At 47.5% G+C, this 13812-nt stretch overlaps 1 protein-coding gene across 12 annotated transcripts in view; it reads right to left on the reverse strand.

Annotated features, from left to right (window-relative positions):
- ANKRD17 (ankyrin repeat domain 17) overlaps positions 1 to 13812 on the reverse strand; it is a 1008651-nt gene that overhangs the window by 209579 nt on the left and 785260 nt on the right. For all 12 annotated transcript variants that reach the window (XM_085636371.1, XM_085636340.1, XM_085636333.1 and 9 more), the window contains one exon: positions 10185 to 10334. In XM_085636371.1, coding sequence (XP_085492497.1) covers positions 10185 to 10334 — 150 coding nt within the window. The remainder of the gene's footprint in view (positions 1 to 10184; positions 10335 to 13812) is intronic.

Genomic DNA, 13812 nt, shown 5'->3' on the forward strand with positions numbered 1-13812 from the left:
ACTGCTCAAAGGTATCAAGGAGGAAGTCCTCTTCAATGGCGTCTGTGTGCATAGTAACGCCGTGGAATGTTGCTGCCCTATTTATAAGTTGGCCGTACCCTAGGTGGTCATCAGGAGGGGAGGGCTTGGAAGGGTAGGTAGTGGGGTCAGGCATGTCAGGTATAGGATAAGACCAGTCATCCATGGGTGCTGGGTCTGGGAACGTAAAAGGGTCGTTTGGGTCAACAGGATCATCAAATAAATCAGGGTCCGCCCCTCCCCCTAAGTCATCATTATCATCCTGTGGAGGAGGTGAATGATAGGGAGATGGTAAAGGTAAAGGTAAAGGTAAAGGAGAATCAGGAGGAGGGGGGGGGGGGACGGGTTAGGAGGTAAAACAGGAGAGGAAGGACGAAGTGGTGAAGTAGCACAGTCCTTTTTCCGTATGGGAGCTGGGGGAGGTGTAGTGTCCAGCTTCCGCTTTTTATATGGGATGGCAGTCACATGTCCCGTTTTAGGATTGATATAGATCCGCTTCTGAGTAGGATCTGGTCGAAAAAGATCATCTGGCTCCGAAGGTGGTGTCTGTGACGTCCGCTTCGGGTCTTTATGAGCTTGTTTCGGCGGGGACGCAGTTTTCGGCTCCGATGATTTTTTCGGTGTCGACTGATTTTTCGGTGTCGACTGATTTTTCGGTGTCGACTGAGGTTTCGGTGCCGACTGAGGTTTCGGTGCCGACTGAGGTTTCGGTGCCGACTGAGGTTTCGGTGCCGACTGAGGTTTCGGTGCCGACTGAGGTTTCGGTGCCGACTGAGGTTTCGGTGCCGACTGAGGTTTCGGTGCCGACTGAGGTTTCGGTGCCGACTGAGGTTTCGGTGCCGACTGAGGTTTCGGTGCCGACTGAGGTTTCGGTGCCGACTGAGGTTTCGGTGCCGACTGAGGTTTCGGTGCCGACTGAGGTTTCGGTGCCGACTGAGGTTTCGGTGCCGACTGAGGTTTCGGTGCCGACTGAGGTTTCGGTGCCGACTGAGGTTTCGGTGCCGATGGACTTTCAGGCATCGATGTTGAAGAACGTTTCGGTGCCGGTGGAGACTTCGGTGCCGAGGAACGTTTCTGTGCCGAAGGAGATTTCGGTCTTGGAGCCTGTTTCGGTGCCGACAATGGGTGTTTGGGTGCCGAGGGTGTTAAAGGCACAATTAGGTGAGGTTTGCTCGAGCCCGAGCCACCCACAGGCTTAGTTGTCTTCGGAGCCGGGCCCGAGGGCGGGGCTTCTGAAGAGGATTTCCGGTCGCGACTGGGCCCAACTGGCGGAGTCTTGACCAATGCTTTTTTGGATGGGGCAGGGGCAGGGGGGGTGGTACTCACACGCTGCCCTGGAGTGATGAGGTCATCGGAATCGTCGGCTTCGGACACGATCTCGAGATCTTCGGTGTCGTCTTCGGGAACATCTTGAGCAAAGATGTCCTCCGGTTCTGGAGCTGGTTTGGCCATAATATGGCGTCGAGCTCTTCGGTCCCGGAGGGTCTTCTTCGAACGGAAAGCGGAACAAGCTGGACAGGTGGACTCGTTGTGTTCCGGCGACAGGCAGAGGTTGCAGACCTCGTGGTGGTCACTGTGGGGGAACTTCGCTCCACACTGGGGGCATTTTTTGAAGGGTGTCCTGTCCATCAGCCGCTTCCGGAACCGGTCCGAGTTGATGTCGACGTCGATGAAATGAAGATTAAACAGTTAAATTGATTGCTGGAAGTTTTCTGCTGGAGCGGAAAAAAGTTCATCCGAACCCAATGGCGGAAAAAAACAATCTGCCGATGGAGTGGATGCCCATGCGCACTGTTGTCCAGGGGAGGAGTCACCAACCTCGTGACCAAAGACTTCTCCGAAGACAACAACAACCTGCAATCATCCAAGCCCAACACCAGATGGCGATCTTATCCTCAGTGTGTGATCTGCAGCTCATATGCCTCGAACATTTCTTTTCGATACGGGGGTTGGTGACCCTGGATCTGACCGGGTCTTTAAAGACCTCTGGCACGTGTTTGCTAACACCTTTAAGCATGGGCAGAATGCAAGTGGCCCTGTGGGTGGTATCAAAAGTGTCTAGGAGGAAGTCCTCCTCCACGGGATCTGTATGGAGATCAACTCCGTGGTAGTGTGCCACCCTATGTAGCAGCTGGTTAAACCCCATAGTGTCTTCTGGGGGGGGGGTGGTCTTGACGGGTAAATGTCGTCCTGCGGGACGTTAGGGATGTTGTAGTCGTCCCATGGGTCTGGGGAGCCTGTAGGAGTGGGGTCTCCTGTGGGTTGGTCATGGGGCCCCTACCCTATGTCTTTATAGACATAGTCATCATCCTCATCTGGAGAGGGTGTGGGGGAATGATGAGGTAGGGGAGGCGGAGGAGATGGAGGAGGTGGAGGAGGGGGTGAGGGTAGTCTCAACGGGGAGGTACCACAGTCCCTTTTCTTTGGAGGTGGAGCTGGGGAAGGCTTGTCCAGCGGTCTCTTTGATGCTGATCACCAAATGTCCAGTTTTAGGGTCTTTAGTAAGAGTTTTTGGGAGTGGATCGGGCCGAAACAGTTCCTCTGTAAGCGGTCGATCGGTCGGCGCCGAAGGGGTCGGAGCCGGTGGTTTTTTAGTCTTGGAATCATCAGTTCTTTGTTTTGAACTGTGTGGTTTAGACATGTCCGGTTGTTTCCTCGGTTCCGAGATGGCTTTCGGCTACGAGGTGTGGGTGTCGATGGCTTTGGCTTTTTTGCTCGGTTCCGAAGATGGCGTCTGTACCGAGGAGCTAGTGGGTGTCTTCGGCGCCGAGTGTTTCGGTGTGGAGCTCGGCGCGGAGGAAGCCATTTTCTTTTTCGGTGCGGAGTGTTCCTCGGCACCGACGGCAGGCTGGCTCGAGCCAGAGCTGCCAGAAGGCTTGATGGGCTTCTCAACCGGGCCCAAAAGCGAGGTATGTGAAGCAGTGTCTTTGGTCGTGCCTAGGCCCGAGGGCGAAGGCGTGACCGAAGCCTTTTTCGATGCCGTCGAGGGTGGGGATCGATAGTAGTACTCACACCCCTCTGTGCCGGAGTGATGTCCTCGACATCTGAGTCGTCAGCTTCGGAGGCGCTGACGAGGCCCTCTTCAGTGTGCTGTTCCTCGGGAACATCGACGCCTTCTCCGAAGATGTCGTCGGGGATTGCAGTCGACGCGTGTGCCATGGTTCTCCTCGCTCTTCGGTCTCGAATAGTCTTTTTGCACCGGAAGGATTTGCATGCCGGACAGTCTCGAGCCTCGTGTTCTGGGGAGAGGCAGAGGTTGCACACCTCATGGAGATCTGTGTGGGGAAATTTGGATCCACAGAGGACACTTCTTAAATGGAGTCCTTTCCATGAGCCAGGGCCGGAGCGGAGGTAGGCCCGAAGGCCTGCGTCGACGCCTGGAATTGAAGTTTCTCGATGAGTCATGTCGAGTGGGGAGATCGCGATCGAGAACAATACCGCGGAAGGGAAGGATTGCACACCGATGAGAAGAACTGTAACTGGAAACGGTTCGGAACTGGAGCGCGAAGAACACATCCGAGCCTGATGGCGGAAAAAAACAATCTGAGGATGGAGCCGAAGCCCCTGCGCAATACGATCTAAAGAAGGAGTCACATACCTCGTGACTTCCAAAGACTTTCCAAGTGAAAAACAACTGCAACATCCGGGCCCAACACCAGATGGCGATCTATGCACAGTGTGTAATCTGCAGCTCATATGCCTCAAACATTGTATTTCACATTTATGCAATGGTTCAAAGGGTGGACCCATTAGCCTGGTGAGGACAACACTGAGATTTAACACTGGAGCAGGTGCAAGTCTTGGAGGAATGATTATTTTAAATTCCTCCATAAATGCTTTGATGACAGGCACTCTAACAAGAGACAGATGTCTGTTCTGTAGGTATGCAGCTACTGCAGCAAGATGTAAGCATATGGAAGAGTACGCTAGGTTGAAACGCTGCAGATGTAGTTAATAGCAAATGATGTTTTGAACTGAAGCGTCCAGTGGATCTATTTGAGTGTTATTGCAGTATATCACAAATCCCTTCCACTTCGCATGCTCTTGTGGTAGGACATCTAGCCTCTTTGATAATATTTATACAGTCTGGCAGAAGATTAAGGTAGCCAAACTCTAAGATTTCAGGTGCCAGATCGTAAGGTTGAGATGGCTGGGAACTGGATGTCTTATTTCTCCATGGCTCTGAGGGAGCATATTGGGAGTGAGGTGTAGTTTTTGGCCAGGAACTAGTGAGAGCTCCAACAGGGTTGTGAACCAAGGTTGTCGAGCCCATGTGGGAGCAACTAGGGTTAATGTCAGGGACGCCTGTCTGAGCTTCTGAACCAGAGTGGGAGAGGCGGAAAAGAGTAGGCAAATATCCCTGACTAATTCATCCACAGTGCATTGTCCTTGGACAATGGGTGTGGCTGTCTGGATGTGAAGTTTGGGCATTTTGCATTTAGGTTTGTGGCTAACAGCTCTATGGCTGGAAAGCCCTACATTTGAAAGAATTGGAGGAGAACTTGAGGGAGGAGTTACCATTCGTGGATCTGTTGTCTGACAACAGAGCAGATCTGCAATCTGATTGTTTTACTCCTGGAAGGTGTTCTACCAGGAGAAACATTTTATGATGTATGGCCCATCTCCAGATGGCCTGTGCTAGTTGTGACAGCTGGAGAGAGTGTGCCCCCCCCCCCCCCGCTTTTGTATGTAGTACATTGCAGTAATGTTCTCTGTACGGATCAGGACAGATTGGCCTACTAGATGAACTTTAAAAGCTTTGAGCACTAGAAAAATTGCTAGCAGCTCGAGATGGTTTATGTGGAGCTGCTTTTGCTGCAGACTCCACATGCCCTGAATAGTATGCGTTTGGAGATGAGCTCCCCAACCAGTCAGCGATGCGCCTGCTGTTAGCACTATCTGTGGAACCAGGACGATGAAGGGCCGCCTTTTTGAAAGGTTGTGTGTATTCCACCACTGCAGAGAGCGATGGATGCGGCCGTCAACCAACACTAGATCCGATAACCGACCCTGAGACTGGTTCCACTGACGTGACAAGTACTCTTGAAGGGGACGTATGTGAAGTCTTGCATAAGGGACTAGTAGTATGCAAGACGCCATCATCCCTAGTAACCGCATGAGCACTCGAGCTGGCAATGAGTGATGAGGCTGAAACTGGCAGAGCAGAGTCTGCATTGCGGATTCTGGTCAGATTGGGGTAGGCCAAAGCCTTTTGTCTATTAATTGTGGCTCCCAGATACACCTGTGTGTTGGATGGATGTAGATGAGACTTGAACAAGTTTACTGTGAATCCAAGATTGTGGAGAAAATGCACTGTTTTGTGAGTGTGACGGAGACAGCTTTTTTGTGAGCTGGCTTTTATGAGCCAGTCGTCCAGATACGGGAAGACGTGAAGGTGTTGTCTTCGAAGGTGAGTTGCGACTACTGCTAAGCACTTGGTGAAAACTCTGGGGGTGGATGTTACTCCAAATGGGAACACCTTGAACTGATGATGCTGTCCTGCTACTACGAACCTTAGGTATTTGTGATGAGCAGGATGTATTGGGATATAGAAATAGGCGTCTAAGTCCAGAGTGGACAGGAAGTCGCCTTGTTGAAGGAGTGGAAGTACTTGTTGTAGAGTGACCATGTGAAAGAGGTCTGATTGAATGTATAGATTGAGTTCTCCGAGGTCCAGTATAGGCCTGAGAGATCTGTCGTTCTTGGGATTTAAGAAGTATAGTGAGTATACTCCAGTTCCTTGATGTTTTAACAGGAGTGGCTCCATTGATCCTTTTTCTAGATTGAACCTCTTTTTTTTTTTTTTTTTTTTTTTTTTTTTTAGAAGGGTGAGATGTTCCTGTGACATTGCATGTGATCTTGGAGAGTGGGGGAGTGTCTGTAAGTTGCAGGCAGTAACCATATTGGATAATTTTTAGAACCGATCTGTCTGAGGTGATGGTGTTCCAGACAGGGAAAAGTTGAGAGAGAAGTCTCCGGACAGTGTGGAGTGATCGGAGGGTAGTGGAAGCAAGTCACTGTTTTTTATTAACAGGGGAAGTGTGTGTGGAGTTGCCTCTGCCTCTTCCCTTACCATGGTTTCCTCTTGATGAGGGTGATTGATTGTTGCCCTTGTAAGAGGAGGAGGAGGGATTTTCTGTGGTAACAGTTTTGGAACCACCCCGGTAAAAGGAGCGGCGAAAGGAATCTTTACAAGCAGATAATTGTAAAGACCCCATGGACTTTGCGACCTCAGTGTCCTTTTTCATTTTCTCCAGCGAGGTGTCAACTGCTGGGCCAAATAGGTGTTCCTTGTCAAAAGGTTGATTAAGAATGGAGGCCTGTACCTCAGGTTTGAAACCTGATATTCTTAACCATGCGTGTATGCGTAGCCACACGCTTGTGTTTACTGCATGTGCTGCTGTGTCTGCTGCATTTAATGCACATTTGATGGAGGTATTGGTAATGAGTTTTCCTTCTTCTATAAGATCATTTGCCTTAGCTTTATGCTCATTAGGCAGATATTGGATACGTTTATCCAACTCATTATAATGAGCTCTATCATATCTGGCTAGCAAAGCCTGAGCATTGGCAATGCGCCAGTGGAAGCTATCCTTCTATCAGAGGCATCAATTAACTTAGACTCTATCAGGAGGAGGGGCCTCACCTATTTGTGAATTTGCTCTTTTACGAGCATTAGAGACCACCAAAGAGTCTAAGGGCAGTTGACCTTTGATGTAAGCAGGGTCAGTAGGTGCTGGTTAATATTTTTTCTTCAACCCTGGGCGTGATTATTCTTGTCCTGACAGGGTCTTTGAAAACCTCATCTGCATGCTTAAGCATCCCCTTAAGCATTGGTAAAGTGTGTGTTGTTATTTGAGCGGAGCTTAATGTCTCGAAAAAGAAGTCCTCCTCTAAAGTTTCTTTATGTAATTCCACCCCATGATAGTGAGCCCTATTAACAAGCTTAATATAACCTATATTGTCATCAGGAGGCGATGACCTTGATGGATAAAAATCAGGGTTAGTGTCTGTATGTGGATCAGTATTATAATCCTCCCATGGATCAGCATCTTGTGGCCTGTTGTCATCCACATCTCCCTCATCCTGTGGGTCAGGTGATACTGAATTAGTGGGAGTAATAAGTAGATGAGGGTTAGTGGGTGAAGGAGGTGGAATATCATGTGGTGACGAGTTTGTACCCATATTCCTTTTCTTTAAAGGTATATGATGCTCAGCCTAATGTTCCAATTTCCTTTTTTCAGGTAATTTGGCATGAATATGTCCAGTATCTGGGTTGATAACCAGTTCTTTTAGTTTCAGATCCAGAAGGTAGAACAACGGACCGAAAATCTTTTGTTGGAGTCTTTTTCTCTTTAGTTGTAGTTTTCGGCGTCAAGAGTTTTGGCTCTGAACTCTTCAGCACCGACGATTTAGGCTTGGACAAAGATGGAGGATGGACATGCTTGGTTTTCGGCGCCGAAGATTTCGGTTCGGTACTGCTAGGGGGCCGACTCCATCCCGAGCTAGAAGGCTATTCTTTGTGTTTCGGCGCCGGGCCCGCAGGCGGGGTACTCTAAACTCTTTCTTGGTGACGACCTTGGCCCACAGGCAGAGGAAGGACCTGAGCCTTTTTAGGTTTTGATCTTTGGGGCAAGGAGGATTCTGTACTCATGGTATTTTGACCCGGTGTAACCTGCTTCTCTTCTTCCACGTCGGAGTCAGACACATATTCTTCTTCCTCGGCTCCTTGAGCATATCCTTGGTCGGAATTTTCTCCGAACATGTCACGTACAGAGCCGCCTTGTTGTTGCGTTGCATTGCACGACATCGAGCCCGATGATCATGGAGAGTCTTCTTTGATCGAAACGATCGTTACGCGTCGCAGTCTTTCCCATCCAGTTCCGGGGACAAACAGAGATTGCACACTTTGTGCAGATCGGTGCATGGAAACTTGGCGCGACACCCGGGACAGAGCTTGAATGGAGTCCATTCCATTGATTGCTAATGAGCCCGGCGCAGGTAGGCCCAACGGCCCTCCATGAGTTTTCAGATCGAAGATTATTGGTTTGAAACGATATTCGGAGAATAGGAAACTCGATCGAGAAACAATACAGTCAAGGGTAGTGGATTGCGCGTCGAGGGAACCCGAGAAACAGTGCCGAACCGGAGCGCAGCAATTCACATACGAACCAGATGGCGGAAAAAAACAATCTAACAATGGAGTCGATGCCCATGCACACTATCACCGAACGGAGGAGTCACCAACCTCGTGACTCAAAAAGACTTCTTCGAACGAAAACAAAGTGCAAACATCTGGACCCAACACTAGATGGCGGGCTATGCACAGCATGTTATCTACAGCTCACATGCCTCGAACACATTGTTTCGTCCAGGTGCCCAGAAGGGCTTCTTTAAACAGTAATTGATGTTCTGTGGGTGCTTGACCAGGCTAGATTAACTCTGGCAAAACATTGACCTTAAACTCCATAATGGAAAATGTTTGGTCCAGCACTTCTGTCGCAGGGCCAGATGGCGAAACAAGGTCAGTATATGGAGAATTATCCAGGCCACTGGCATCTTTGAGTGCTGTATAGCAGTTTACTTGATCATACCGGGAACACAATTATCCCACTCATCAAAATCGTCAATGTCTGAATCAGTGTTGAAAATATGTGCAGTTTGGGACCTACAGCATGGTAAGATCAAAGTATCAGAATCAAAAGGGATTACCCGCGGCTACACTCGGGTAAGAATTGGGTGTGGCCTCTGTCGAGGTAGATTCTGCTTTGAGTTGGAATGCTGATTTAACTGTAAATACTCCACCATTGGCGTAAAGATGATTAGGTTAGCAGGTGGCTCCAGACCAAACTCTGCATCGGAACCGATGCAGATACCGAAGAGGGTTCAAGGAGCACAGACAGCAACAAGTGTGGATCCACAGGCAAAAGCACAACTGGAGGCCCCTGAGAATCCTTAGGGTCCAAATGCATGGTCTTCCTAAAGACATCCACTTGCCACGCCGTCGTCGGCGGATGTGAAAATTTAGAGTGCATCAGGAATAGAATCAGATTGAAAGAAAGCCTGGGGGGCACACTGGCATCGTCACGCCTTCCCTGGAGTTGGAAAGTGTTGGGAAAGGGCTGGTTCCCGCTTTTATTTCTTACTTTGTTTTTGGGACTTACCCAAAGACATCGACCGCAATGAAGATCTGCAACTGAAACCACTTTGGGAACAGGAAAAGGACCTTCCTTCCGTCTTGTCACAGAGTGGAATTTTCCGATGTCTGGCGAAATACATCTTCACCTCATGGTCACGTATAGCCTTCATCTGAGCGCAGAATCGCAGGCCCCGAAATTGTGCTCTGACCCAAAGTACCACAGGAATACTTTGTGAGGGATATTCACAGGCATCTGTTTGTGTAAGTGTCTACATGGCTTTTACCTAGTCTTTAGGGAGTGATATTTTACCTTGCACACTGTTAAGATTTTTTTTTTTTTTAAATGGTCAGAAAGACTAAGGAGTAGCTTCGGATCCACTTCAGTGTGCATGACTGGAGCTTGAATGCTGCTCCATTCATCACTTCCGGAGTGGAACAACATCGTTGAAGAGCCACACGATACCACCTACCGGCAAACAGGAGCACTCCTTTGAATTTTTCAAACCCAGCCTGACGCCTTGGAAATATTCACAAGGTGATGAATCTGTGGTTAGAAGTCTCCATCAGAAAAGAAAGGAGCAGTCTGCAAAATGATGTTAGTCACAAAACAATTCCAGTGCATTTCTACTTCCCTGTCCATGGGTGAACATCTCAAAATGAGGAACTGGGCATTTTTGCCAATGGCTATTAATGATGTATGGTGGTGTATTTTCCAACAGAAGCATTTTGCATTGTTTCTTCTGTTTGCATTCTCTGTACAAATATAATTATCAAAAAGTCTACTCTATTAATTGGGGGTTTCCATTGTTAGAAATAAGAGGAGGCACAGAGCCAGTCTGTCAGGATAGTTTATAAATGTTTCACACTTCCATTAATTGCAGGTAATCCTATTCGAACTCTAAACCTAATGATTCAAGCCAGTGCTTTACACGATGGGACACAATATTGTGTGCCACAAAACAACATAAGAAAAAAAATGGCTAGCCCATCTACATCCTCTAGGAAAATAAAGTCAAAATAAATGTACCTTATAGTTATTATTCTGTCCCCTGTTTTGTCTTTCTGTTTATCAATGTCTATATGGGCACCTGTGAATTCCCGAATAGCGTTGATATTACAGCCTCCACGACCAATTACTCTGGAAATGACTGTGGATGGAACAGAAACTTTCTTTGATCTGTGAAAAGAAAATGTGTTTAATTTAACATTGCTTTCACTGATTTCGTTAGGTTCACAAGTGGCATAGTATACAATGATTTTGTACACATTTCCGACAAGTACACTGTGCAGATTAATGAACAAAATTCTGTATCATCAAAACTGAAAAGGTAAGGATAAACTGATTTCAGTGAAGGCATGTGAAAAGATGACTAGAAAAGGAACATGTTACTAAAACTGTGAGCATCTGCTAGAAGCACAAAGTTCTCTACAGTCACGCACTCTGCACACTCCTGCCATTCAGTGTTTGGCCCAGACATTATAGCTTGTTTTTCGATATAATGTGACTCCTCCCTCAGCCACAATGCATATGGAACCAGACTTCACCCTAGATATTTTTCCCGCCTCGCATGTGAGAGGTGAAAGTGGAATGTGGAGTAAGATTACTGTGATGTACCCTGTGCATTGTCAGTTGTTAAAGAAGTGGAGAGTAAAATAGTTAACCATACCAGCATTGCCAGTTTCCGGGGAGGGAAGTGGTTGCAGGTGAGAAAGGTAAATGTGCCATCATTGCCACATTTTGGGGAGGAGGGTGAGCGAGCACATGCGAAACTACTACACACTACAAATAGCTGTTTGGAGATTAGATTAAAAAAAAAATTGTTTGTACCATGTGTGGCTGGCGAGACATACCATGCACTGACTAAAGCAGTTTCCTCCTACACTCTGTCTAGGGGCCAGATGTTTTGATCAATGTTCTTAACACAATTTGGCCAGCCACAGCCTGTTGACAGGCTAGTAGGTTGTAAAGGTGTGGCACTGAACAGGTAGCAGGCTTGCAGATGCCTGCAAATGGATGCTCTCTAAGAAAGCCATGGTTGCCCCCTTTGGTGTGCAGTGTGCGCCCTGGGAGAGAAAGTGAGTACACATTTAGTTTTGGCATAATAAGTTTGGATTCACTTTACAATCCATCTTGCAATACTGGACTTGGAAATGTGTTGACTTTTATGGGTTTTAGCATAAACAACAGCTGGCAAGTTTAGCGGAAGGATGTAGTCGTGCCAATTTATGAGCACCCGCTTGACGTTGAAGGTATGCACTGCGTTTTTCGCTGTCAAATTGAACTGTGGAAAGAAAACAGCAGCTCAACACTCTGATGTGGATAAGTAAGACTACCACTGACAAGAAGTTTGGATTTGTTCCAAAGACCACCTCTGTCCTTGTGCACATAAGCAAATGGTTCTTCAATACTGCATGTTTGTAACTCACTGACAAGTCTAAGCGAGATGACCGCTACTAAGAAAGCCACTTTCCAGGACAGAAAGTGCAGGTTGCAAGAGAGGAGGGGTTCAAATAGTGGACCCCTGAGCCTTATGAGAAGTATGTTAATGTTCCATACAGATGACTAGTTCTTCTAGGGGGTAATACCAATTTAAGTCCTTGAATAAACCTCTTAACTGCAGATATTTTGAAAAGCAATGCTTGTTCCCCGTTTAACAAAAATGTCATGACAGTAGCTAGGTGAAGATGTACGCAGGTATATGCAAGACCTGTCTTCTATAGGTGTTCAAGGAAGCAGATGATCCCCTGAACACTCACCCTGAAAGTGTCTAGGTGTTATGAATTACAATAGTGGACAAACCTATTCAACTTGACTGCATTACATGCACGTGTAGTAGGTCTACAAGCCTCTCAGTATTCCCATGCACTTCTCAAGGATGTTTAAGTAGCCAAACTCTAAGACTGCAAGTGCCGGGTGTCTAGGTTGAGCTGCCTAGGGTATGGATGCCCAATTTGGCTGTGGCGCTACGTGAGAATTTCCAAACTGATTGGTAGCTTCTCGTGGGACTGATGAACATCTCCAGGAGCACAGAGTACTAGGGATGTATGACCCACTAGTATGAGTTATTGACACCTAGCCCATCTTCCTCACCACGTACAGGAAGAGTGGCAAAGGAGAGGCGTAGGGAGCTATCCCAGACCAGTTCATACGTAGTGCATTACCCATGGAAAGTATGTGGGTACCTGGAGGCACAGCTTGGACATTTTGGATTTCCTGGGTGAAGGGGTTGATGTTCCCCAATACTGAAGTATCTGTATCGGACTTGCGGATGGAGCTCCCATTCACAGACTTGATGATGTATCTTGCTTAGCAGGTTCACAAAATAAATGTCCACCACTGGCAGTTGATCCGCTAACATGTGAATCTTGTTGCAGATTACTCAGTGTCAGATCTCCTATACTAGTACAAGCAGCTGGGGGAGTGAGTACCACCCCTGTTTGTCTGTAGTAACTCAAAAATGGTCGCTGTCCATTTTTGTGAGGATCACTTTGTCCAGGACAAACTTGGATGTATTGGCCCTTAAGCTACCGTTTCCAGGTACCTTCCATAGTCATGTTGCCAAGATGTAGCATATGCGCCCCACCTGGTGAGTGATGAGTCAGTGGTGATAGTCACCTGTGGAAGTGAGTCCAAAAAGGACTGCTGATCAAAAGGTTGTTGCTTTTATCAACAATAGATCTTCCCTATGACACTCTGCTTGGGACCACTGTCTTGCAAGGCATTCGGAGTATGCACAATTGAAGTCTGGTGTGTGGAACAATTGCTATGCAGGAAGCACATCATAACTACAGGCTTCATTACAGTCAGGGGACGAACGGACATAAAAGAGGCAGCAGCTGCAGAAATGCCATCACCCTTTGCTAGTTGGGATACACTTTCCCTATGACAGTGTTCAACACAAAGCACAAGAAGTGCTGGATCTATTGGGGTTGGAGTAGGACTCTGAATTGGTAGAGGTGTCCACTTACCACAAAACGAAAATATCCATGATGAGCAGGGTGGATGGGAATATGAAATTTGGTATCCTTGATGTACGAAGCTGGGTTTGTGTTGCAGTAACCCCGCACTTTTTGTCAGATTTCTGATGCACTTTGACTTGATATGCCCTGGGTCCCTGCCAATCAGGTTCCCATGGCCTGTGTTCTTTCCCAAAACTGTACCTTTGTACCCCCAATTGGCAACTCTCTGGCCACGTGTAAGTCCCTTGCAAAAGGTACCATAGGTACCAAGGGCACTGTGACTAGGGAAGGCCTCTAAGGGCTGTAACACATATTGTGCCACCCTTAGAGGTCCTGTACCTTAACACCCACTGCCATTGCAGACTGCGTGTTTTGGTGCTGAGAAAAGTGAAGAGTCGACACTGTGTGCCATGCCTGCAACCTACTGCCTATGGTATAGGTAAGAAACCCCTCTAGCATGAGTACTCTACCCCTAAAGTTTCTAAGTCCATTATTAGACATTGTAAGTGCAGTAAAGCCATAAAGAGTATATTGTCTGGGGGTTTGTCATTACGAACTCCACAGCACCATAATGGCTTTACTGAATTCTGGGAAGTTTGTTAGCAGACCTCTCAGCATAATAAACCCACACTGATGCCAGTGTGGGATTTATTCAAAAATGCACTTAGAGGGCATCTTAGAGATGCCCTCTGAGA

The sequence above is a fragment of the Triturus cristatus genome, chromosome 2_1 (genome assembly GCF_964204655.1).
Source record: "Triturus cristatus chromosome 2_1, aTriCri1.1, whole genome shotgun sequence".
In the NCBI taxonomy this organism is placed as follows: Eukaryota; Metazoa; Chordata; class Amphibia; order Caudata; family Salamandridae; genus Triturus; species Triturus cristatus.